Source organism: Nicotiana tomentosiformis, chromosome 1, assembly GCF_000390325.3.
Source record: "Nicotiana tomentosiformis chromosome 1, ASM39032v3, whole genome shotgun sequence".
Classification (NCBI taxonomy): Eukaryota; Viridiplantae; Streptophyta; class Magnoliopsida; order Solanales; family Solanaceae; genus Nicotiana; species Nicotiana tomentosiformis.
This window is the reverse complement of record NC_090812.1, coordinates 70,013,094-70,035,865: the sequence shown is the minus strand read 5'-3', so window position 1 is coordinate 70,035,865 and position 22,772 is coordinate 70,013,094. Positions and strand designations below refer to the sequence as shown.

The 22,772-nt window shown below is 36.9% G+C and overlaps 3 protein-coding genes across 3 annotated transcripts; 2 read left to right on the top strand and 1 right to left on the bottom strand.

Annotated features, from left to right (window-relative positions):
* The first annotated feature begins 8,506 nt into the window (after positions 1-8,506).
* On the top strand, positions 8,507-9,091 carry LOC138906760 (secreted RxLR effector protein 161-like). The gene has a single exon (XM_070196339.1). The coding sequence runs from the start codon at positions 8,507-8,509 to the stop codon at positions 9,089-9,091; it is 585 nt and encodes a 194-aa protein (XP_070052440.1).
* A 4,120-nt stretch (positions 9,092-13,211) lies between these two features.
* LOC104090124 (stress enhanced protein 1, chloroplastic) lies at positions 13,212-16,203 on the top strand. Its single transcript, XM_009595170.4, has 4 exons — positions 13,212-13,363; positions 13,446-13,538; positions 14,797-14,978; positions 15,872-16,203. The coding sequence occupies exons 1-4, from the start codon at positions 13,318-13,320 to the stop codon at positions 15,974-15,976; spliced, it is 426 nt and encodes a 141-aa protein (XP_009593465.1). The 5' UTR covers positions 13,212-13,317; the 3' UTR covers positions 15,977-16,203.
* A 1,423-nt stretch (positions 16,204-17,626) lies between these two features.
* Positions 17,627-21,864, bottom strand: LOC104090123 (probable LRR receptor-like serine/threonine-protein kinase At4g37250). Its single transcript, XM_009595169.4, has 2 exons — positions 20,049-21,864; positions 17,627-18,482 (listed from the first exon to the last, which is right to left on the bottom strand). The coding sequence occupies exons 1-2, from the start codon at positions 21,727-21,729 to the stop codon at positions 17,815-17,817; spliced, it is 2,349 nt and encodes a 782-aa protein (XP_009593464.1). The 5' UTR covers positions 21,730-21,864; the 3' UTR covers positions 17,627-17,814.
* Between the last annotated feature and the right edge of the window lie 908 nt (positions 21,865-22,772).

Genomic DNA, 22,772 nt, shown 5'->3' with positions numbered 1-22,772 from the left:
TGTTGTGTGTCTCTATGGTTTCTATCATAGTATGTATGCTACTAAAATAATTAATGTAAATGACTTCGATGTTAAGTCCCCAAGAATCATGAACATAGCTAATGACCATAAGTTGATAAGAAGGTATATATGAGGTGGAAGAGAGATGTCATGCTAAATGATGATAAATCTTATGAAAACGAATTTGGGTCATGTGCCACTGAAATTGGCTTATTGATTCACCATACATGTGCTAATGTAATGAGCGATGTTTCTCCATAATGAGCATGAACATGAAGTGTCTCAGTGATCCGGGAACTTACGATCTTAAAATTAATGTTAATCATATCGCTTTGAGTATATACAGGGTTATATGCATAATGATGTGTTATAAACCCTATGAGCGGTTTATGAAACACATAGGTATATCTTGTTATGAAATTCTATGGACGGTCTATGAAACGCATAGATATATTATGTTATGAAATCCTGTGGACGGTCTATGAAACACACATGTGTATTTGCATTGTATATGAAATCCTATGAACGGTCTATGAAACGCATAGGTATATTGTGTAAGTAAACACTGTGAACGGTCTATGAAACGCACAGATGTATTTATATTGTATATGAAATCCTATGAACGGTCTATGAAACGCATAGGTATATTGTGTAAGTAAACACTATGAACGGTCTATGAAATACACATGTGTATTTGTATTGTATATGAAATCCTATGAACGGTCTATGAAACGCATAGGTATATTGTGTAAGTAAACACTGTGAACGGTCTATGAAATGCACATGTGTATTTGTATTGTATATGAAATTTTATTAACGGTTTATGAAACGCATAGGTATATTGTGTAAGTAAACACTGTGAACGGTCTATGAAATGCACATGTATATTTGCATTATATATGAAATCCTATGAACGGTCTATGAAACACATGGGTATATTGTGTAAGTAAACACTGTGAACGGTCTATGAAACGCACATGTGTATTTGTATTGTAAATGAAATCCTATGAACGGTCTATGAAATGCATAGGTATATTGTGTAAGTAAACACTGTGAACGGTCTATGAAACGAACATGTGTATTTGCATTGTATATGAAATCCTATGAACGGTCTATGAAACACATAGGTATATTGTATAAGTAAACACTGTAAACGGTCTATGAAACACACAAGTGTATTTGTATTGTATATGAAATTCTATGAATAGTCTATGAAACACATAGGTATAATGTGTAAGTAAACACTGTGAACGGTCTATGAAATGCACATGTGTATTTGCATTGTATATGAAATCCTATGAACGGTCTATGAAACGCATAGGTATATTGTGTAAGTAAACACTATGAACGATCTATGAAATGCACAAATGTATTTGTATTGTATATGAAATCCTATGAACGGTCTATGAAACGTATAGATATATTGTGTAAGTAAACACTGTGAACGGTCTATGAAACGCATATGTGTATTTGTATTGTATATGTAATTCTGTGAATGGTCTATGAAACGCACATGTGTATTGTGTAAGTAAACACTGTGAACGGTCTATGAAACGCATATGTGTATTTGTATTGTATATGTAATTCTGTGAATGGTCTATGAAACGCACATGTGTATTGTGTAAGTAAACACTGTGAATGGTATATGAAACGCACAAGTGTATTGTATGGTATATGTGAATCCTATGAACGGTCTATGAAATGTATAGATGTAAGATAAGAGAGTGATATAGACGGTCTAGTGAGACGCATTGTTAACGCAGACATTACGTGCCATTTTCATTGGCCTTGTCTGTACATGTTGTTTCAATTACTTTATATTATGTGTTCCACATATAGATCATATTGGCATTCTATTTTGAAAGAAGATTTTTAGCTATACATACTAGTGCTATTCGATAGTACTAACGTCCCTTTTGTCGGGGGCGCTGCATCTTTTAATGGATGCAGGTATACTTTTATAGGATGATATGGATCTTTGATAAGGATCTTCTGCGCAGCAGATTATGGTGAGCCCGCTACAATTCCAGTGGGCATTTGAGTCTAGTTGGTTTTATGTACTTAGGTATCTATTGTCATAGAAGCTCCATGTATACTGTGGGTCATGTACTTAAGTTTTTTGAGTTTCATCATGTATTTATGTTCACAAATATTTATGAAGTTACGTACCCATCACGAGAAAAAAAAAGAATTTTTTTACGGGCCATTGAGCCAAATGCATTCAAATATGAAAGTCATGATTTAATTATGTTTTGATAAATCAAGCATGAGTTATGATGAGAGGTTGATGTAACGTAGGCTTGCTCGACTGGGTTCACTCGGTTGAGCGCCGGTCGCGCTCCTCGAGTTCGGGGCATGACACACTGCTTCCACCTTCTTTAGATCCACCTGGATCCCATCACTTGATACTACATGACCCAGGAATGCCACTAAGTCTAGCCAGAACTCACACTTTGAAAATTTGGCATATAACCTCTTTTCTCTCAGGGTCTAAAGCACAGTCATCAGGTGTTGCTCATGATCCTCCTGAGTCCGAGAGTACACCAGAATGTCGTCAATAAACACAACTACGGATGAGTCAAGATAAGGCCGGAACACACTGTGCATCATGTGCATTGCTGGGGCATTGGTCAGCCCAAATGACATCACAAGGAACTCGTAGTGACCATACCGAGTTCTGAAAGTAGTCTTCGGGATATCCGGCTCCCGAATCTTCAACTGATGATAGCCGGAACGTAAATCAATCTTGGAAAATACCCTGGCACCCTGTAGCTGATCAAATAAATCATCAATACGAGGCAATGGATACTTGTTCTTCACTGTAACTTTGTTCAACTGGCAGTAATCAATACATAATCTACATAGAACCATCATTCTTCTTCACATATAAGATAGGAGCACCCCAAGATGACACACTGGTTTGAATGAAGCCCTTATCAAGCAACTCCTGTAACTGCTCTTTCAACCCCTTCAATTCAGGAGGAGCCATACGATTTGGAGGAATAGAGATGGGCTGAGTGCCCAGCAACAAATCAATGCCAAAATCAATATCTCTGTCGGTCGGCATGCCCGGAAGATCAGCTAGAAACACATCTGGAAAGTCCCTCACTACTGGAACTGACTCAATTATAGGGGTATCAATATTGATATCTCTCACATAAGCTAGATACGCGTCACACCCCTTCTCAACCATTCGTTGAGCTTTAAGAAATGAAATAACTGTGATGGGAGTATACTCTAAGGTACCTCTCCACTCAAATCGCGGTAAACCTGGCATAGCCAGCGTCATGGTCTTAGCGTGACAATCAAGAATAGTATAATGGGGCGACAACCAGTCCATGCCCAAGATAACATCAAAGTCTACCATGCTGAGTAATAATAAATCAGCTCTGGTCTCAAAACTACTAAGAGCAATTAAACACGACCGATACACGCGGTGCACAATAAGAGAATCTCCTACAGGAGTAGACACATAAACAGGAAAACTCAAAGAATCCCGAGATACGCCCAAATACGAGGTAAAATAAGAGGACACTTAGGAATATGTAGAGCCTGGGTCAAATAATACCGACGCATCTCTATGACAGACTAGAACAATACCTGTAATGATAGAGTCGGAAGCAACTGCCTCTGTACGAGCCGAAAGAGCATAATATCTAGCATGGCTTCCCCCTCTAGGGCGACCTCGACCTCCTCGAATTCCACCTCGAGCTGGCTTAGTAGGTGGGGCGGTAGCTGGTGCTGGAATCATAATTTGAGGACCCGATGGAGCACGTGGTGGCTGAGAAGTCTGTGGAGGTGCACCCCTCCTAAGTCTGGGGCAATACCTCACCATGTGGCGAGTGTCGCCACACTCAAAAAAATACCCTCGGAGAGCGTAGCTGCTGTGACTGACTCGGGCCAGGTCTGGTGGACTGGCTGCTAAAAGCACCCCGAGCAGGAGACACACTAGATACTGGCGGTGCATAATAAGGCTCCTAGGGCCTAGAAGGGACCGGAATACCATTGGTGGCTGGAAGAGCTGAATGAACGGGGCGACTCACATAACCCCTACCATGGCGAGCTGTTGGGTCACGAGCACCACAATAAGAACCAGTATCTCGAGACCTCTTGGCCTCTCTCTCCTCTAAATCCCTGGCAAGCATGCCCTCCAATCTCCTGGAAATACTCAGAACCTGCTAATAAGAAATATCCATCTCCAACTTCCTGACCATACTAATCTGAATACTGGGGTGGAGTCCCTCAATAAACTGACGAACCCTCTCTCAAACTGTGGCAACCAAGGCCGGTGCATGTCAGGCCAAATCACTGAAATGAACGGTATACTCTGACACAGTCATAGCACCCTGGAGCAGCTGCTCAAACTCCGCGCGCCATGCATCCTTGAGGATCTGAGGGACATACTCTCTCAAAAATATGTCCGAGAACTGAGTCCATGTAAGTGAAGCTGCCTCATCCGAACTACTCAACTCATAAGCACGCCACCACTGATAGGCTGCTCCTCTAAGCTGGAAGGTGGTAAAAGAAACCCCACTCGTCTCCGCTATGCCCATAGTACGGAGAATACGATGACACTCCTCCAGAAAACCCTGAGCATCATCTGACGCCAATCCACTGAATGTAGGTGGGTGGTACTTCTTGTACCTCTCAAGTCTGAGCTGCTCTGCCTCAGAAGTGGTTGTCCTAGTCTCGTGCTGAACCGGAGCTACCGGCTGCATCGGTATAATCTCTGGAACCTGGTCGGTCTGAACCCGCTGCTCTGGAGTATCGGCGACGGGAGTCTGTGCTCCTCCCCCGGCCTGAGATGTGGCAGGAGCAAGTGGAATCAATCCAGCCTGAGCTAAGGTGTTGAACATGCTCATAAATTGGGCTAGAGTCTCCTAGAGGGCTGGTACAGCAACAGGTACCTCAGGTGCCTGCCCTCCATCTAGAGTTACAGGGGGCTCCTCTGTAGCAACTCGTGCGGGTGCTTTGGCTGCACCGCGTGGACGTACTTAGCCTCTACCCCGGCCCCGGCTTCTCGCGGCTCTAGCAGGGGGCGAGGGTGCATGGTCATCAGATCTGCTTGTACGTGTCCTCACCATCTGTGAGAGAATAGAATACAGAAGTTTAGAATTTTTGATGTCAACAAGTTTGGCACAATAACGAATCAAAGAAGTATAATTTTTCCTAATAGTTCCATAGCCTCTCGATGATAAGTACAAACATCTCCAAACCGATCCGCGAGACTCTAATAAACCGGCTTGTGACTCACGACACCTATGAATCTAGAGCTCTAATACCAACTTGTCACGACCCAAACTCCCTCCGTATAACGTCGTGACGGCACCTAGCCTCTACGACTAGGTAAGCCTAACAAACTACGGAAATATAACTAAAACAAAAGTAAAACTTGGCAACTAACAACAATGGGTAACTGAATAACTAATAACAATACAGCTCGGTATGTACAATAACCAATACTCTATAATACGCAGTCTTCCCAAAACCCGGAACATTGTAAGTCACAAGCTACAGAAGGAAACTAGTATCTTTATACACCAGAGTCTAACAAAAGAAGTACGGAAGGTAAATGACATAGGAGATAATAGAGGGGGACTCCGAGGTCTGCGAACACGCCATATGTACCTTGAAATCTCCGTACAGTAGATGTACCATGAAGTCCCAAAAAAATATATAGGGAGAACTCCTGAGGTACCGCCTCGTAGTCTCAAAATTAAATATGCAGGGAGAACTCTCGAGGAACCGCCTTGTAGTCTCAAAGTAAATGTGCAGGGAGAACTCCCGAGGAACCGCCTCGTAGTCTCAAAAGTAAATATATAGGGAGAACTCCCGAGAAACCGCCTCGTAGTCTCAAAGGTAAATGTGTATGGAGAACTCCCGAGGAATCGCCTCGCAGTCTCAAAAGTAAATGTGCAGGAAGAACGCCCGAGGAACCGCCTCATAGTCTCAAAAGTAAATATATAGCTCAACCGATAAATACCACAATTAACGACAAGAATTTTACAGTTAAGACTGATAAAGAACAAGGAAAATTAGGAAATTAACTAGGCATGCTTCACAGAGTTCAAATAAGCAGTTAAAGAATGTAGACATGCGATATTAGACTAAACAGGATAACTACGCATATTGGGATAACTCAGTTAAGAATGAAAAATAGACTAATACTCATTTAAACGGTATAACTCAAATTAAAGGAAACAACTCGCTACTCAGTAGAATAAATTGGTTTTTTCAACAAATAGTCCATGTACGTACTCGTCACCTCACGTACACGACGCTCACATATCACTACAGTACCAAATCCTAAGGGGATCTCCCCCACACAAGGTTAGACAAGTCACTTACCTCAAACCAAGCTCAAATCAATCCGTAACAACGCTTTTTCCACGAATATCCGACTCTGAATGACCCAAATCTAGCCAAAAATCAATTTCATTTCATAAATATAACTATAAGAAACTAATCTAGGTAATAAAATCAAAGCTAAAGCGAGAAATTAGAAAATCTTCCCAAAAGGTCTCCCCGGGATCACGTCTCGAAATCGGGTAAAAATCACAAAATACGAACACACATTCCCTCACGAGTCTAACCATACAAGAATTACTCGAATCCAACCTTAAATCGCCTTCCAAAACTCAAAATTATAGTCTATGAAGTTTCTATTATTATCCCCCAAATTTCCAACTCAAATCCCTAATTAGAAGGTAAATACTGCAATAGATTCATGAAATATAATCCAATCTGAGTTAGAACCACTTACCCCAACAATCTCCTTGAAGAAATCTCGAAAAATCGCTTCTCACCGAGCTCTCAAACTCCCAAAATCGAAATGGGAAATCAACCCTCGAAATCCTATTTTCTGCCCAGTAAACTCGCTTCTGTGAGCCTCCAACCGCACCTCCGGGAAACCATCGCAGGTGCAAAAATGACTTAAATGGCTGGGACCGCATCTGCGAGCTTTGGCCGCACCTGCGAGCCCGCTCCTGCTGTTTGACTTCCGCATCTGCGACTCTTTCCCAGGCCGCCCATACCACTCTTGCGACTATCACTCCACACGTGTGAGCCCGCACCTGCGGTCTCCCCACCGCATGTGCGAAAACACTAGAACTCAAATAGCTTCAGCAATTGCATAAGTCCAAAACTCAATCCATTAATCATCTGAAACACACCCGAGCCCCCCGGGACCTCAACCAAACATACCAACTAGTCCTAAATCACCATTCGGTCTTAGGCGAGCCCTCAAATCACATCAAACAATGCTAAAAATACAAATCACCCTCCAATTCAAACTTAATGAACTTTGAAACTTCAAACTTTTACAACAGATGCCGAAACCTATCAAATCATGTCTGATTGACCTTAAATTTTGCACACATGTCATATTCGACATTACGGACCTACTCCAACTTCCGAAATTGGCTTCCGACCCCTATATAAAAAAGTACACTACCGGTCAAAATCTCCAAACATTCGACTTTTGCCATTTCGAGCCTAAATCAGTTACAGACCTCCAAAGCACAATTCGGACACGCCCCTAGGTATAAAATCACCCAACGGAGATAACGGAACTGACGGAACTCTTTTCGGGAGTCGTCTTTACACAGTTCCGACTACGGTCAAAATCCTAAGACTTAAACTTCCGTTTAGGGACTAAGTGTCCCAAAATACTCCGAAACCAAAAACAAAACCTCCCGACAAGTCACATAAGGAGAAAAAGATACAGGGAAGCAATTAATAGGGGATCGGGGCTATTACTCTCAAAATGACCGGCCGGGTCATTACAGAGGTGTAGACGGAAAAGTGCAAACTTTTAAAGCAAGGCTTGTAACGAAAGGGTTTACTCAGAAAAAAAGGGATCGATTATGAGGAAATCTTCTCGCCGATAGCCATGCTTAAGTCTATTAGGATTCTCTTATCCATTGCTGCTCATTATGATTATGAGATTTGAAAAATAGATGTCAACATAGCTTTCCTTAATGGAAGTCTTGATGAGTGCATCTATATGATGCAACCAAACGGTTTTGTGGAAAGTGGCAAGGATCACATGTTGTGTAAGCTTAAAAGGTCCATTTATGGACTGAAACATGCATCTAGGGCATGGAACACTTATTTTGACAAGGCGATTAAAGCTTTTGGTGTTGATCAGTGTCTTAACGAGTCTTGTGTATACAAAAGGTGGGATGGGGACAAAGTGGCATTTTTAATCTTATATGTAGATGACATATTGCTCATAGAAAATAATGTGGGCATGTTGGGTTCAGTTAAACAGTGGTTGTCTACGCACTTCGATATGAAAGATTTGGGAGAAGAGGCTAATATCCTTGGGATCAAGCTCTTGCGAGATCGCAAGAAAAGGATATTAGGCTTATCCCAGGCTCTTTATATTGATACAATACTCTCCAGGTTTAGCATGCATGATTCTAAGAAAGGATTTCTCCCTTTCAGGCATGGAATTTCTCAATCTAAAGATTAGTCTCCTAAAACTGATGAAGAGATAGAAAATATGAAGGTGGTCCCCTATGCATCTGCTGTATGGAGTTTGATGTATGCTATGTTATGTACTAGACCTGACATCTACTTTGCTATTGACGTTGTTAGCAGATTTCAGTCTAATCCCGGGAGAGAGCATTGGACATCGGTTAAGCATATAATTAAGTACCTGAAAAGGACTAGGGATTACATGCTAGTCTACTATTCGGATGACCTTGTGCCTATTGGGTACACTGATTCGGATTTCCAATCAGATAGAGATTCTAGAAAGTCTACCTCAGAAAATGTGTTTACTTTGGGAGGTGGAGCCATAAGTTGGAGGAGAATCAAGCAAACTTGTGTTGTTGATTCCACCATGAAAGCCGGATATGTGGCAGCCTCTAAGGTAGCCAAAGAGGCGGTTTGGCTCGGGAACTTCTTAAGAGAGTTGGGTGTGGTTCCCTCGATTCAAGCACCAATAACACTTTATTGTTATAATAGTGGTGCGGTTGCAAATTATTATTTAATTAGTGAGATAGTGCGAAAAGGGGATGTAGTAGTCACCAAGATTGCATCAGAGAACTACTTGGCGGACCCGTTTACTAAAAGCTTGCCATAGAAAACTTTTGATAGGCATGTAGACGGAATGGATGTTAGAATTATAGGCGCATGGTTATGAGTCTAAGTGGGAGATTGTTATGATATACTATAAACCATGCGTATTATTATAGTATTCTTTATGGAACAATTATTTATTTATTTATTCAATTCAATAAAGTTTTCTTTTATATAGATCGTGTATTTTTCTATGCATCCATCGCTTATATAGTATATGATTTAGTGTATAGAATTTAACTTATACACGGAAGATTAAATCATCGGTTCTTATAAGTCATAAAGTTTATGTTAACAATCTAATGATGGAATTGGACAAACCATCGGAATGATTGTAGCACAAGATTAAATATAATTTATTTTGATTATGGGAATGGTTTAATTCCGACTTCTTGTGCTAGTACATTTTGTATGTATTGAACAGATCAAGTAGAGATAAGTATTTTATACTGACTTAATAAGATAATTTCTCTAGTCCATTAAATGTACTTATACTCTTAATCTTGATATAATTATTATTAGTTGTGTGTGTCAATTACTGTTTTGATTTATTAAAAGGCGAGACTCTTTAGTGGGTCAATAAGCATGGTAAATTGGAAAATAATGATATAAATTGGCGAAGTAATAATAAGTTGATAGAATCCATATCTCGAGTTTTGAGATTGATGATACTCCTTTATGAAAGCTTATAAGTTTTCATGTATAAACCCGACCGGTGGATTTTGTATCCGACACATGAAATAAGTTAAGCGAAAGTCTAAAGGAAGTAATCGATAAATTAAATTGTCAGTAATTTGATTTGATTGGTTAGTATCTGAATCTTAACATAGGGAGTTAAATAAGGTTTTATGGGAGAATTTCGAAATTGAACTAAAGAGTGCAATTATAAATTTTAGTGGAATAATTCGTGATTTATTATGGCAGAAATTAATTTCAAATTTCGAAATTAATTCCATAATAGGAAGCCTTGTTAATTAAATTCAGTGGTCCCTATTGTGCCTAAGAGTAGGAAATAAAGGAAGCCTTACCTTAGTAGAAGAAGAAAACTTAACAGGTTTTGGAAAAAGGGTTTTAACCTAAAAAACGTGGCTATATATATATACCATATAGGGTTGGCAGTTTTGTACAGTGGTTTTACACGTTTTTCTTTCTTGAAATTTCTCCCACTCAAAATTTTCTTTTTCTGGATATTATTTTGGTAACACAGTAGAAGACTGTAGAGGTTTTGCTGAGGTTGCGGTCTTGCCGAGATTAATCTGCTTTGTTCACGCTTCAAGAGGTAACTCGAATAATCTTCGTGTGTGCTAATTGTTTAATTTACACGTGAATATGATACTATAATTGCTTCTGCTGCTATACATAATCCAACAGATATAATGTGATAGATGTTTATGATGAGATGACAAAATGTTTTGTGCCAAATCGGATAGCTCGTTGAACTATAGGGATGCTAGTGTTTGGTATTTTCTTAACAGCTTTGAATAACAATCAATATTTAGTTTCTAAAAAGATTACAAAAGTTTAACGCAAAAATCATACAACAACACCAATAAGCTAAGTGTAGTCTCACAAATAGGGGTCTGAGGAGAGTAGTACATACGTATACAGTCTTACCTCTACCTTGTGCAAGTAGAGAGACTGTTTCTCATAGACCTTCGACTCCAACCTCCAAGCAAAGCATGCAAATCATAACAGTATAGAGAAGAAATAAAGTAGTGTAAAAGTCGGGAAAGCGGTAACAACACCAAGGAAGTTGAACAACCAAAATACAAGCAATATCAGGTAGTAATAGAATTTTAAGCATATGAAAATACTAAAATTCGATACTACTACTGGAAAGAGAGGAAAGACGTGCAACTTCCTACTTGACTTCTACCCTAATCCTCGCCCTCCACACCCACCTATCAAGAGTCATGTCCTCGATGAGTTGAAGATGCATCATGTCATGTCTAATCACCTCACCCTAATACTTCTTCGACTTATATCTTCCTTTCCTCAAACCCACCATCGTCAATCTCTTACCCCTCCTCAATGGGGCGTCTCGATACCTCCTTTTCACATGCCCGAACCATCTCAACCTCGCTTTCCGCATCTTGTCCACAACGGAGGCTACACCTACCTTATCACGAGTATCTCCATTCCTGACCATATCCCTCCTGGTATGCCCACACATCCATCTTAGCATCCTCATCTCCGCAACCTTCATCTTGTGGATATAAGAGTTCTTGACTAGCTAATATTCCGCCTTATACAACATAGTAGTTGATCTAACCACCAGTTTGTAGAACTTACCTTTAAGTCTTGTTGGCACGTTCTTATCACATAAAACACCGGATGTTAGCCTCAATTTCATCTACACTGCTCTAATACGATACGTGACATCAACGTCGATCTCCCCGTCGTTGACTACAAGGATGTAAATGTTTGGTATTTTTCTTAACAACTTTGAATAACAATCACTATTTTGTTTCTAAAACATGAAGGGATATTATCACTGTTAGCCCGCGCCTAAAACTATTTACATTTGATAGCCGAAAAAGTGTATCATATATAACATACAAAATGTATATATACACGCAAAAAATATAAAAAATACACTTTTTTGGTTATTATTTTGAGAGCGGCTATATAGTGTCATTTTCCCAAACATTGAAGGGATTGTTACACAAATAACTTGTCAGATTCAATGTTTACTTTTTTTTAGCTTGCATACATACATTATACAATTATATACATATACTATATATAAATTATACATATATTATAAATCCCCTGACTATTTTTAGTTTAAGAGATTACGTGAGCGACTATTTGTGTTAATTCTTCAACATTGAATTGGCACAAAACCACGAAGGCCCAAAATATTTGCGTTAAACTTTTGTCATGTTGTAGAAACAAGTAAAAATTACACGGGGTTCCCTATTTGGTCGCCCCCATTTAACCTATATCCACTCTTAAAATTTTTTTTTAATTTGTACCGACTTTTTAAACAACTTGGGCCTCTTTCTCCTCTTCATTCTCCTCATTCGTTTTCTTCTTCTTCTCCTTCTTCTTCTTCTTCTTCTTCTTCTTCGGGTGACAATGATTTTATATGATGGTTGTGAACATATTTTAATGCAGTTTATGATGTTTTATAATGGTGAGCTGTTATGATGCTATTTTTTGTTATTGCTTAGAGTTTCTTCTTCTTCTTTTTCTTGCAAAATGGGTTCATTAGATTTATTTTTGTTTTGACAAATTAATAATTGTGGTTTGTTCCTGATGATATTTGAAGGTTATGTTTCAAATTTGAGATCATTTGGAGTAGATTTAGGTATTAAATCGTATATTGAATTGTTATAATTCGAAAAACAAATTTATGTTTCTAGGCAGACCTTTTGGCCTTAAGTGCATCTGAAGTGCAATTTTTCACTTCAGACTTATTGGCTTTAAGTGTAACAAAATGTTTGTTGCACTTCAGACCTTTTGGCCTTAAATGAATCTGAAGTGTAATTTTTCACTTCAGACTTATTGGCCTCAAGTGTAGCAAAATGTTTGCTGCACTTCAGACCTTTTGGCCTTAAGTGCATCTGAAGTGCAATTTTTCACTTCAGACTTATTGGCCTTAAGTGCATGAAACCATTGGTTACACTTCGAACCTATTTGGCCTTAAGTGTATCTGAAGTGCAAATTTTCGCTTCAGACTTATTGGCCTTAAGTGAATGAAAACGATTGTTGCACTTCAGACTTTTTGGCCTTGAGTGCATCTGAAGTGCAATTTTTTACTTTAGATTTATTAGCCTTAAGTGCATCTGAAGTGCAATTTTTCACTTCAGACTTATTAGCCTTAAGTGCATGAAACCATTGGTTGTACTTTGGACCTATTTGGTCTTAAGTGCATTTGAAGTATAATTTTTTCACTTCAGACTAATTTTTTTTAATTTCAGACCAGATAAGTTTGAAGTTCGAAAAGGAGCTACGCTTACAAACTTTTTTGCAAAGTAGTATAGGTTCAATTGTAACCCAATACCAGGTATAGACGCAAAAGCCCCTGGAACTAGATAAAGGCCCAAAATACACCGTGCTCTTAAGGTCCAAAGCCATAAGATGCAAAATATCTCAGATGATGACACGTGGCCTGCATTGGCCGTGCTTACGTAATTCCGAATAAAGAAACAGATACTCCTATTGTTTCTGCAAAGTGTAGTACAGATAGAAATTAAGAGGTGTACCTCAAATCTCCCTCTAGACATGGCTGTCGTTCAAATTTCCAGCTCTCTCTGCACTTCCATTCGCGGTATTTCTATTAGCAATTTCTTCCTTTTTTTTCGTTTCTTAAAAAACTGAAATACTTAATAAATACTATGTGATTTTTGCAGATGTTGTTATGTCAAACCCAGTAAGCGTTTCTTCTGTTAGGGGATCAACTCGTACTCAATTTGGGACTGTTTTTGCAACTGGTTCTCCCCTCTGTAAGTCCACTTCCGTTGTCTGTTCCCTTTTTTATTTTGTTTAAATCAATTTGTGCGTTGTAATTGTTCTATATTGCTGGAAATAATGGGTTTCAATTTTGTTTTGAGTTTTAAGAAGTGGTTACATCAATTCAAATTCGGTTATGGTTTTCAATTGTGTTCTATACTTTAATTCGTTAAGTAATAAGCATTTTGTCATTGTTAGGCCATTTTATGCCCGCATATTACTCAGGTTTTAGTTCGATTATAGATTTTTTATGTTCATAGCTAGCTCACACCAGGGAATTATTAAAAGTTTTGAAGATGAATTTATCCTTTACTAAATTATTAGTGAGTAATAAAGCTTAAGTGAAGTACTTCGTTTTCGAAAAAAACTGGAGTGGAGATCAGATGCCAACTTTTGAAATGAATAGACGAAGACTAAGATCATCTATTGTCATTTCCTCATTTGCTTTCAGTCTTCGTTTATTTGTATACTCGTGACTATTTATTAATTTCCCGTGTTCTCAAAAGAAGAGAACTAGAAATGGATTTTGGGCAGCATGTAAGGGATCTCATTAACCATAAATTATTAATGTTAAACAAATCTAACACAAATCTTGTCATGACTTTAAGATCGTGGAACTAGTGACTCTCACAAATATGTGCAAAATAACAAGTAATCAGTAAGTCTATTATATTCTTGTATGGGTGATCAACTCTGATATCCTTACATTGCTATGATTTGAGAGAAAAACCTCATTTTTCTCCCTTCCTTCACTTTTTCTTTCAGTTGACATCTATAGAGAACATTGTTCTTTCTTAAGGTAGAGAGATGACCAGTTTCAATGGAAGTTTTTTTGTATCACGTTACATCATATGAGAAGTTACTTAATCATTTAATTAGAGAGACCACTCTAGCTTTGATCACTTAGGTTTTGGCCTCAATATTTGTCCAAATTAATTACCACTTAATAATCAAATAGATAAGTGCAGGCTATCACGTGGGTCACACCTTAATAGACACTAGGAAGAATGCAAGTTATCTTTCTTCTTGGTAATCAAGCCTAATGCTTTTGTATGTTCTCTTTTCTTTTCTGTTTTTTGGGTGGTGGTTGGGGTTTGAGGGGTTGGTTAAGTAGAAGAGGTATACTATAAACATGTGGAGCCATTTACATCACATTTTAGATTTGCTAGTCCATTTTTTTATTACCTTTTTAACTGTATTTCAAGAAGCTAGTAGCTAGGATGCGTGATATCTGATCCTCTGCATTTGCAGTGATTCGGAACAGTTTCTACCGAGTAAAGGCTATTCCAAGTAGGGCGACATCAGTTTCCATACGATGCGGGCAGAGTACCAAGGAAGAAGGTAATTTGGACGTATGGCTTGGTCGATCCGCCATGGTTGGCTTTGCTGTTGCTATTAGTGTGGAAATAGCCACAGGCAAAGGACTTCTAGAGGTAGGGCACTTGTTCTCAGATCTTTTTGTTATTGTGTATATTGTATCACAGATTGGATATTAACATTTCTTGCGGTGGAACACGTGAAATCATACATATACTTTGATATATTAGCTCTTACCAAATTACAATTTATCCTAATGTCAAATATATGTAGATTGGAAGCACCTAACATGATGTTTGATATACTTCTTGAAATAATTTCTAATTTTGCTCATCCAAGTGAATAAAGAAAAAAAGAATTTCCCTCGTGCATCTACAGGTTGTCATGCTGCAAAAAATTGAAACAATTTAGCTATAGGCAAACACCATGGCTATTAGGGGCATGCGCAGGATTTCTTATAAGTGGTGTCGATATTCACATAAGAGTGTATAACAAAAAACGTCAATTATCACATTTCTAAATGAGTAATAGTATTAGTGCATTATTTTTGTGGAGTTTTAAGTTAGAAACGATCTTGAGTTCAATTAAACACAATTTTTAACAAGAGGTTCTTCAAGTATTTACTAAAAATATGTTCTAGTTGAGGTTCGAATCTCCGACCTCTTAAAGCAAAAGAAGGAACCTAACCATCATGCCAAACAAGAATACGTGTCAAGTGGTGTCATTTTATATTTGTTATTCGTTTTGACACAGTATAGCTGCATATGCTTAGTAAAATTTTCCGACGAAACGGTGTAGCGTGACACCGCTTTGTTCAACGTATGTCCGCCCTGATGGCTATAGTAACTGAGTTCAGCAGAGACCATATATATTTGAGGTTCTGCTTTTGTGTTGTGATGTTGAATGGTCTGCAGTTTGTATATTATTGTCTATATATCAGAGATTAACCATCATATAACTGTTTGAGCAACTACATGAATTAGTAATTAACCTTATTCTGGTTTTTCAGAATTTTGGGGTCACAGGGCCCTTACCTACAGTTGCATTGGCCGTCACTGCGTTGGTGGGCATTCTGGCCGCCGTCTTCATCTTCCAGTCTGCTTCAAAGAACTGATTATTCTTTTCTCTTCTTGTTTCATGTATCTAAGAGTAATATTGATGCATCATTAAATGAATATTGTCAATTTGTCAATAGAAAAACTATTTTCTGCAGAGTTTTCCATCCCTTAACCTTGTAAAATTTGTGTTTGCTTGAATCCAGACCAATGTGCAAGTGGTCCTTCAATCAACATTATAGAATGGTTTTTTCTATTATATATGACATGTTCCTACTTCTACTGACATGTCGAAATGGTTGTTTGGAGGAATAAAAATAAGTATAAGCAGGAGTAGCTGCTATAGTTCATGCTAAGATAGACCATCTAACAGTTGCTCTTATTCAACTAACTTTTTCATATCGGATGGACAAAAAATGTTATGTGACTTCTTTCCTATATGTCCAAGTTTGTGCGCAAAGTTGGTGGAAGGTAGCATGTACAGTGACCGGGCCGGACGAGTGTATTACGGACGGATTCAATTGAACTCATAACTTTTTGATACAAAATAAAAATTCATAACTTTTTGATACAAAATAAAAATTCATTAAAATTATAAAAATAGTAGATATGAACTTGTAACTTTAAAAATATAATGAATTCAATGATTAAAAGTTGAACTCATAAGATTTAAATTCTAGATCCGTCCGGAGAAACAGTGAAATAGAGGAGGTATAGAAGCGAACGACTACATTGTGAAATGTAGTTTCATTGGGTTGTCGTTCAATTGGATTGGTCCCACTTGGACTAGAAAACCTGATCAATGTGTCTTCGAGTCAAGTATTTTCTCTTAAATGGGTTTTTAAAATAGGTTTCGACAAACTTTGCATAGTTTATGGCTTCTTTGTTTTGTTAGCTTTTTATTTTTCAAAAAAACTTTTAGAAAAGAATAAAAAGTGTTTTTCGCAAAGAGCAAAAGTGCTTTTAGGCACTTTTTTGGGGAGAAAAGTGACATTGCTTATTAGATTTCGGTTCCTGTTTTGCAAGGAAGTTATTCCCAGTATATTTTATACATAGAGTGAGAAGTTCAAATACAGATAAAATATAGTATTAATTTGCGAAAAGAAAAAAGCCTACGATGGAGCCTTGAATACTCAAGTAGTGAATCTGTGAATGGATCAACTCATCTTTTTTGCCACTAAACTAAATTAATGCACCTCTTTGGCAATATTCCGACAGCTCAAATAATGAAAATCCTTTTTGCCTTTCTCAATAACGATACTTAACAACAAAGCAATCTCACGCGAAAAAAACAGGGTTTTAAAGGGGTCTTCACCGTTAAAAGCACAGACAAAATTATTCATCTTACTATCGAAGTGTAAATGAATTTTACACCCTTAATGTAATTTAACCTGATGCAGGAAGTTGCTTATCGTACTTTTGAGGTTATCAATTTCATTTATAGTTGGTAGTTACGTACAAAGATTCAAAGTATTAAGTTATATTCATTGACAGAATAGGAATTGTTTTTAACACTATCCGTGAATTTTAACCGAGAATAACATCTTGCTTAGTATTTTTGTTGAGTAATCAATTAATTTTTGTTATGAAATTACCTTTACTTACCTAATAGGTGATGTGACTGTGTCATAGAACTTAAATCCTACTTTTAATTGGCTTTAAAATTATCTAATAGTGTAACTTTTTAAGCGTAGTCAGTGTATAGAAGGTTAATCCAAAATAAATAAATTCTTGATCAATTAGTCAAACTTACAACACTTTCATCAATTACAACAACGGTTCTCTCCCCTCTTTATGTAGCAAAATCTTTCCAACAGTCAAAAGAAGAACAAAGAGAACTACAGCCCTTTACACCCCAAATAATACTTTAGTAGCTTTTCTTGGTCCAACATAATGATTAGTAATGTGAATAACCTGGTACTTTATCCAGCATATGAAGGGCATCTTTCATTGTAGGCCTTTTTTGTGGATTCAATGATGCACAACTAAACCCTAGCTTAAATAATGACACCGTGGTCTCTTCCTTTCTCTCCACGTCAGCTCTAATTGCCACATCAGCCATTTTCAACACCCGGTTCTTGTCATCCACTACTGGACCGGTGGTCCACTGGCTCAACTCCCGGTCCGAAAATACTTTCCCGGTTAGAAGCTCAAGCAACACAATACCAAAGGAATAAACATCCCATTTAGGACTAGGCTTGAGGCTCTGCAGCGACTCGGGTGCGTGGTACGGGGACGTGCACCCAACGAACCCGGCCGGGGCAATATAAGGGCTGCCATGAATCGGTTGATCATTTAAACCGTCTCGGGAGGATGTGGACCGCTTGCTACCAAAATGCCGGGCCGAATTATCCGGTTTGCAGCTATTTTTACCATGCATTAGCCCATGAAGCCCAAGGTCACTGATTATAGGCTCCATATCTTGAGTTAAGAGAATGTTACTAGGTTTGATATTGCCATGCACGTGTTTCTTCTCGTGGATGTAGGTCAATCCTCTTGCAATTCCTTTTGCTATCTTGAGCCGGACTTCATATGGTAAAAAGTAAGGAGAAGAACCAACTTTTCCTGAAAATTTTGAACAATTATGTTTTCAAGTTCTAAATGTTTAATACAAGCGTAACATGCACATCTGCTAAAATTCCAGTAAAGTTCTATACAGTGGCAGATACAAGATCCAAATGCAATATGAATCCAACAGATGAGCTCAACATATATATTTTACACAAAGGATATATATATATATATATATATATATATATATATATATATATATATATATATATATATATATAAGTGAAAAATTAATAAATATTTAACAAATACTAAATTCTGAATTTATAGTTGCAAAAATACAATGGATTCAAAGAAAATAAATATTGAACCCGTCAAGTTTATATCATGAATATTCGCCTGTAGTTCGAGGGGAAGAAAATAAGGAAATGAATTAAAACTTCAAAAATTCATCACGTTTCTAATAATTTAAACTCAGTACGTACTAGATAATAAGTTAGTATCATAGTATACGTTAGCATCAGCAAACACAATAATAATGATAAATTCAGTATAATTTTAAAAATGTAGTCTGGAAAAAATAATATATACCTAAATCTTACCGAGGAAGAGAGATGCACTAAGTTAATATTACTTAATTGTATACTCCTATTTTGTTTGTGTGAATTGAACGTTTGTGTACAATATTGAGGAAAGGGGTGCACATGTATTTTGGCGTATTACATGTATTCTAGTATAGTTTTGGGGGTGGGGGGGACTTTCACGGATTATGACAATGTCACATGGAGGACCATCGGGAGCCTCAAACAGAACCACATAAGTATAGGTCTGCATATTCAGCAACAAAAATCCATTCCTATGTATAGTATATATACACTTAAAACTAAAAAACCCTATTTTCTAATGACTAAATATAGTAATATTATATTAAGGGGCAAATCAGGGAATGTTGCTGGAAATATACCAGAGACCATTGAAGGAAGATACCCTTGACTAATCAGAATATTTGGGTACGTAATTATTGTTAGGACCAGAATTTTTTTTATATCAAAAGTATAGCAATGATTGATTGGACTATATTTTGACCAAAGAAGAACTAATTTTTCTCTCAATGAAGAAATTCAACATGTTCTTTGGCTTTTTTGTGTTATTTTTATGAATGAACCATGGGATAATTCTTGAATTTTCAAAAGCTATGACTAGTACGATGAAAGTCATTTTCTGAAGAAAAAAGAAGTTTTGGAAAATGACTTATTTTCTGAAAATATTTTTCTAGTTTAGTTTTTTTAGAATTTTTTTATTAAACATAATAAAAATTTTGAGTAATAAAGATTGATAGCAATATTTAAGTGTTGGCTAAAGGAACAATATAAAGATAAGAGTTGAGATAATTGTGAAAAAAAATGACTCCCGCAGGCAAAAAAAAATGAGGGATTCATTTTCCTCCTATAGATAAAAATTGTCCATGAAAAATATTTTTAGTATATTTTCTAAGCAAATATTTTTCGAAAAATATTTAATTTTCAGTCACGCTAAACAAACCCATAATCTCTGCCAAATTTCCTAAAAATTGAAGTAATGTAACGAAGAAATGAACAGAAGAAGGAAAAATAAACTTACTGTAACCAACATTAGCTAAGCTTCCATTTGAAACATAGTCATAGATGACAAGCTTCTCATCATCTCCCCAATAGAACCCTCTAATACGAACAAGATTTGGGTGTCGCAGCTTATTAATTGCTTTAACTTGATTCTCAAATTCCTTCAATTTTCCAACACCACTTTCTCCAATTCTCCTAACAGCAAATGCAGACCCATCTTCTAACACAGCTTTATAAACAATGCTAGCTCCACTTGACCCCAAAATATAAGCTGAAGCTTTTAACAAAGTCTCTAACTCTAATTCTGTTTCACCATCTACCATTACAAAAGACCTTTCTTTCTTTTTCTTCTCATCCATTTCATACTCAACTTGTTCTTCAATTTCATTCTTCTTGTTTTCATCAGTATCTGAACCAGTTGCTGATGTTTCTTCACCATTTGTTATGGTCAAACATGGCCAACTTGCAAGACTTGAACTTCTTCTAGTAGAGTCTTTTTGTTTTACAACTACTATTGTTGGTTCTGGAGTTTTGTTGTATTTTTGGTCTTTGTCTAATGAGCTTTCTACCTTTGCTTCACTTGCTTTTTTCTTCTTCAATTTGTAAATATAAAGAAAGACAATAGCAAGAACACCAACACCAGCTAAATCACCAACTATGATTCCCGCTATAGTTCCTGGTTTAAGCCCATGTTGTGGTTGATCTTGACCTGCACTTTCTGTATTTCCATATGAATTTTGAAGTGGGGTTGAGTTAATTTCTTTTGGAATAGCTGCAATTGCTGGAGAAGAAGTGTTTGTGGTGACATTAGGTGGAGATGATAAAGTTGAAGGAATAGTACACAGTTTCTTGAGTGGTTTGCCACAGAGATCTATATTTCCAGCAAAAAACTCTGTTTTCTGATTGGACAAAGCTACAGATTCTGGGATTTCACCAGTGAGGTTGTTGAAAGAAAGATCAATTGTAGCATTAGCTGGTATTTTCTTGGCAAATTGTGGTGACACTAAACCTGAGAGCTTGTTTGAGGAAAGGTTCAAGTATTTCAAGCTATCACCACCAAATTCATCAGGTAATGTTCCATTCAACAAGTTAGAAGAAAGATCCAAAACTTCAACAAACTGAAATCCACTTGGTATTGTACCAGAAAAGAAGTTGTTCCTTAAAGAAACAACTCCTAAATTCTGCAAAGAAGTTAACTTTAGTGGAACATTTCCAGCAAATGCATTCACAGAAAGATTGAGAAGTTTTAAGCTCTTTAACCCTCCAATAGACTCAGGAATTTCACCAGAAATAGCATTGTTGGACAGTGAAAGGACTTGAAGTTCAGAAGCAGTGAAAAGTGAAATGGGAAGAGTTCCATTAAAGAAATTATTAGAGAGGTCAATAGTATGTAAGTGTTGAATGAAGCCTAATTGTGCTGGAATAGAACCAAGAAGCTTAGAATTTGGGAGGACTAAACTTGTGACTCTAAACATGTCTGGTGCACAAGTTACACCAGTCCATAAACATGGGCTTGCATCATTATAATCCCAATTATCAAGAACTGATAAAGGGTCGTCAAGAATTGAGTATTTGAAAGATAACAAGAGAGTTCCATCTATGTTAAGACCAAATGAAGGACACAAAAGAAAGAAGAGAAAGACACAAAATGACCACAAAGAATAATGCTCAGAATCAGTTTTTGAGAAGCTCATCATCATTTCTTGAACTGATTATTCATCATTACTGCATACTCCTAAGTCCTATTCATAGGAAGAAAAAGAAGAATTTGAGAAAGAGGAAGAGGTAAACCAACTTTTATAGAAGTTGTTTTGGTGACCAAAAAGGCAAAGGGATATGGAGAAGAGTAAGGCAAAAAGGAGTTCTGGTTCACTCTGCTGCATAATGATAATATTTGATATTGATATACTAGTAGTAAAAGGGTACTTGAGTTAGCATGGGAAAACAAAGTGAATGGCTACTATTGTACTTCTTTTTGTTCTTATTATTGAGTTTAATTTTTATACGCTTACAATAAAAAAAATTATATTACTTCACTAAAGGTTAATAAAGGTAATTACGTATAACCAATAGAGTTAATAATCTAAAAAATAATGTGAGTTACCTTCCATAGTAGATTAAATTACACTGATTACTTAAAAATTCATTTACACTTCCAGTAATTTTTTTTATACTATCGGGTCAATTTTTTAAACGTTAATAAGTGTATTTAACTACCTACAATCAATGGGTTTAATTATTATAAAATAAAGCAAGCGACTTATTATGATAGGTTAAATTACACTAAGTATAAAAATTCATTTAAGTTGCTAGAGGACCTCTTAGTATAACTTAGAGTAATCATATCATTAATTTATCAAAAAAAATATTATTAATTTAGAAAAAGAAAGCAGAGAGGAATCTTTGTTTTTTGCTAGAAGACGTCTTTGTATGAGTTGGATCTCAATTTACAAGTAGAGTAACGTAACTAAAGTCCACCTCCTATCGACTTTTCCCCCACTCCATTTTTTCGTTTCCCATGCTATCTCCTTTCAAATTACCTTACGAGTGAACATATAAGATTATTGTGCCCTTGTAATTTTACACAATTATAAAAAAAAACTCATAGAACTGCTGGCTAAAAGAGTAATTGAATATTTAAAAATCGACTAAACCGATAGAATTGTACTGTACCGAATCGATTTTTAGTTTTTTTAATAAAACAGTAGTTTTTTTTTTATATAAATCTATAATTGTATCGATA

Coding starts and splice junctions, on each gene's coding strand:
- LOC138906760 (XM_070196339.1), top strand. CDS start 8,507: ATGAAGGTGGTCCCCTATGCATCTGCTGTATGGAGTTTGATGTATGCT.
- LOC104090124 (XM_009595170.4), top strand. CDS start 13,318: ATGGCTGTCGTTCAAATTTCCAGCTCTCTCTGCACTTCCATTCGCG. Junction 13,364..13,445: donor TCTCTGCACTTCCATTCGCG/GTATTTCTATTA, acceptor TGATTTTTGCAG/ATGTTGTTATGTCAAACCCA. Junction 13,539..14,796: donor TGCAACTGGTTCTCCCCTCT/GTAAGTCCACTT, acceptor CTGCATTTGCAG/TGATTCGGAACAGTTTCTAC.
- LOC104090123 (XM_009595169.4), bottom strand. CDS start 21,729: ATGATGATGAGCTTCTCAAAAACTGATTCTGAGCATTATTCTTTGTGG. Junction 18,483..20,048: donor CTTAGCTAATGTTGGTTACA/GTAAGTTTATTT, acceptor CAAAATTTTCAG/GAAAAGTTGGTTCTTCTCCT.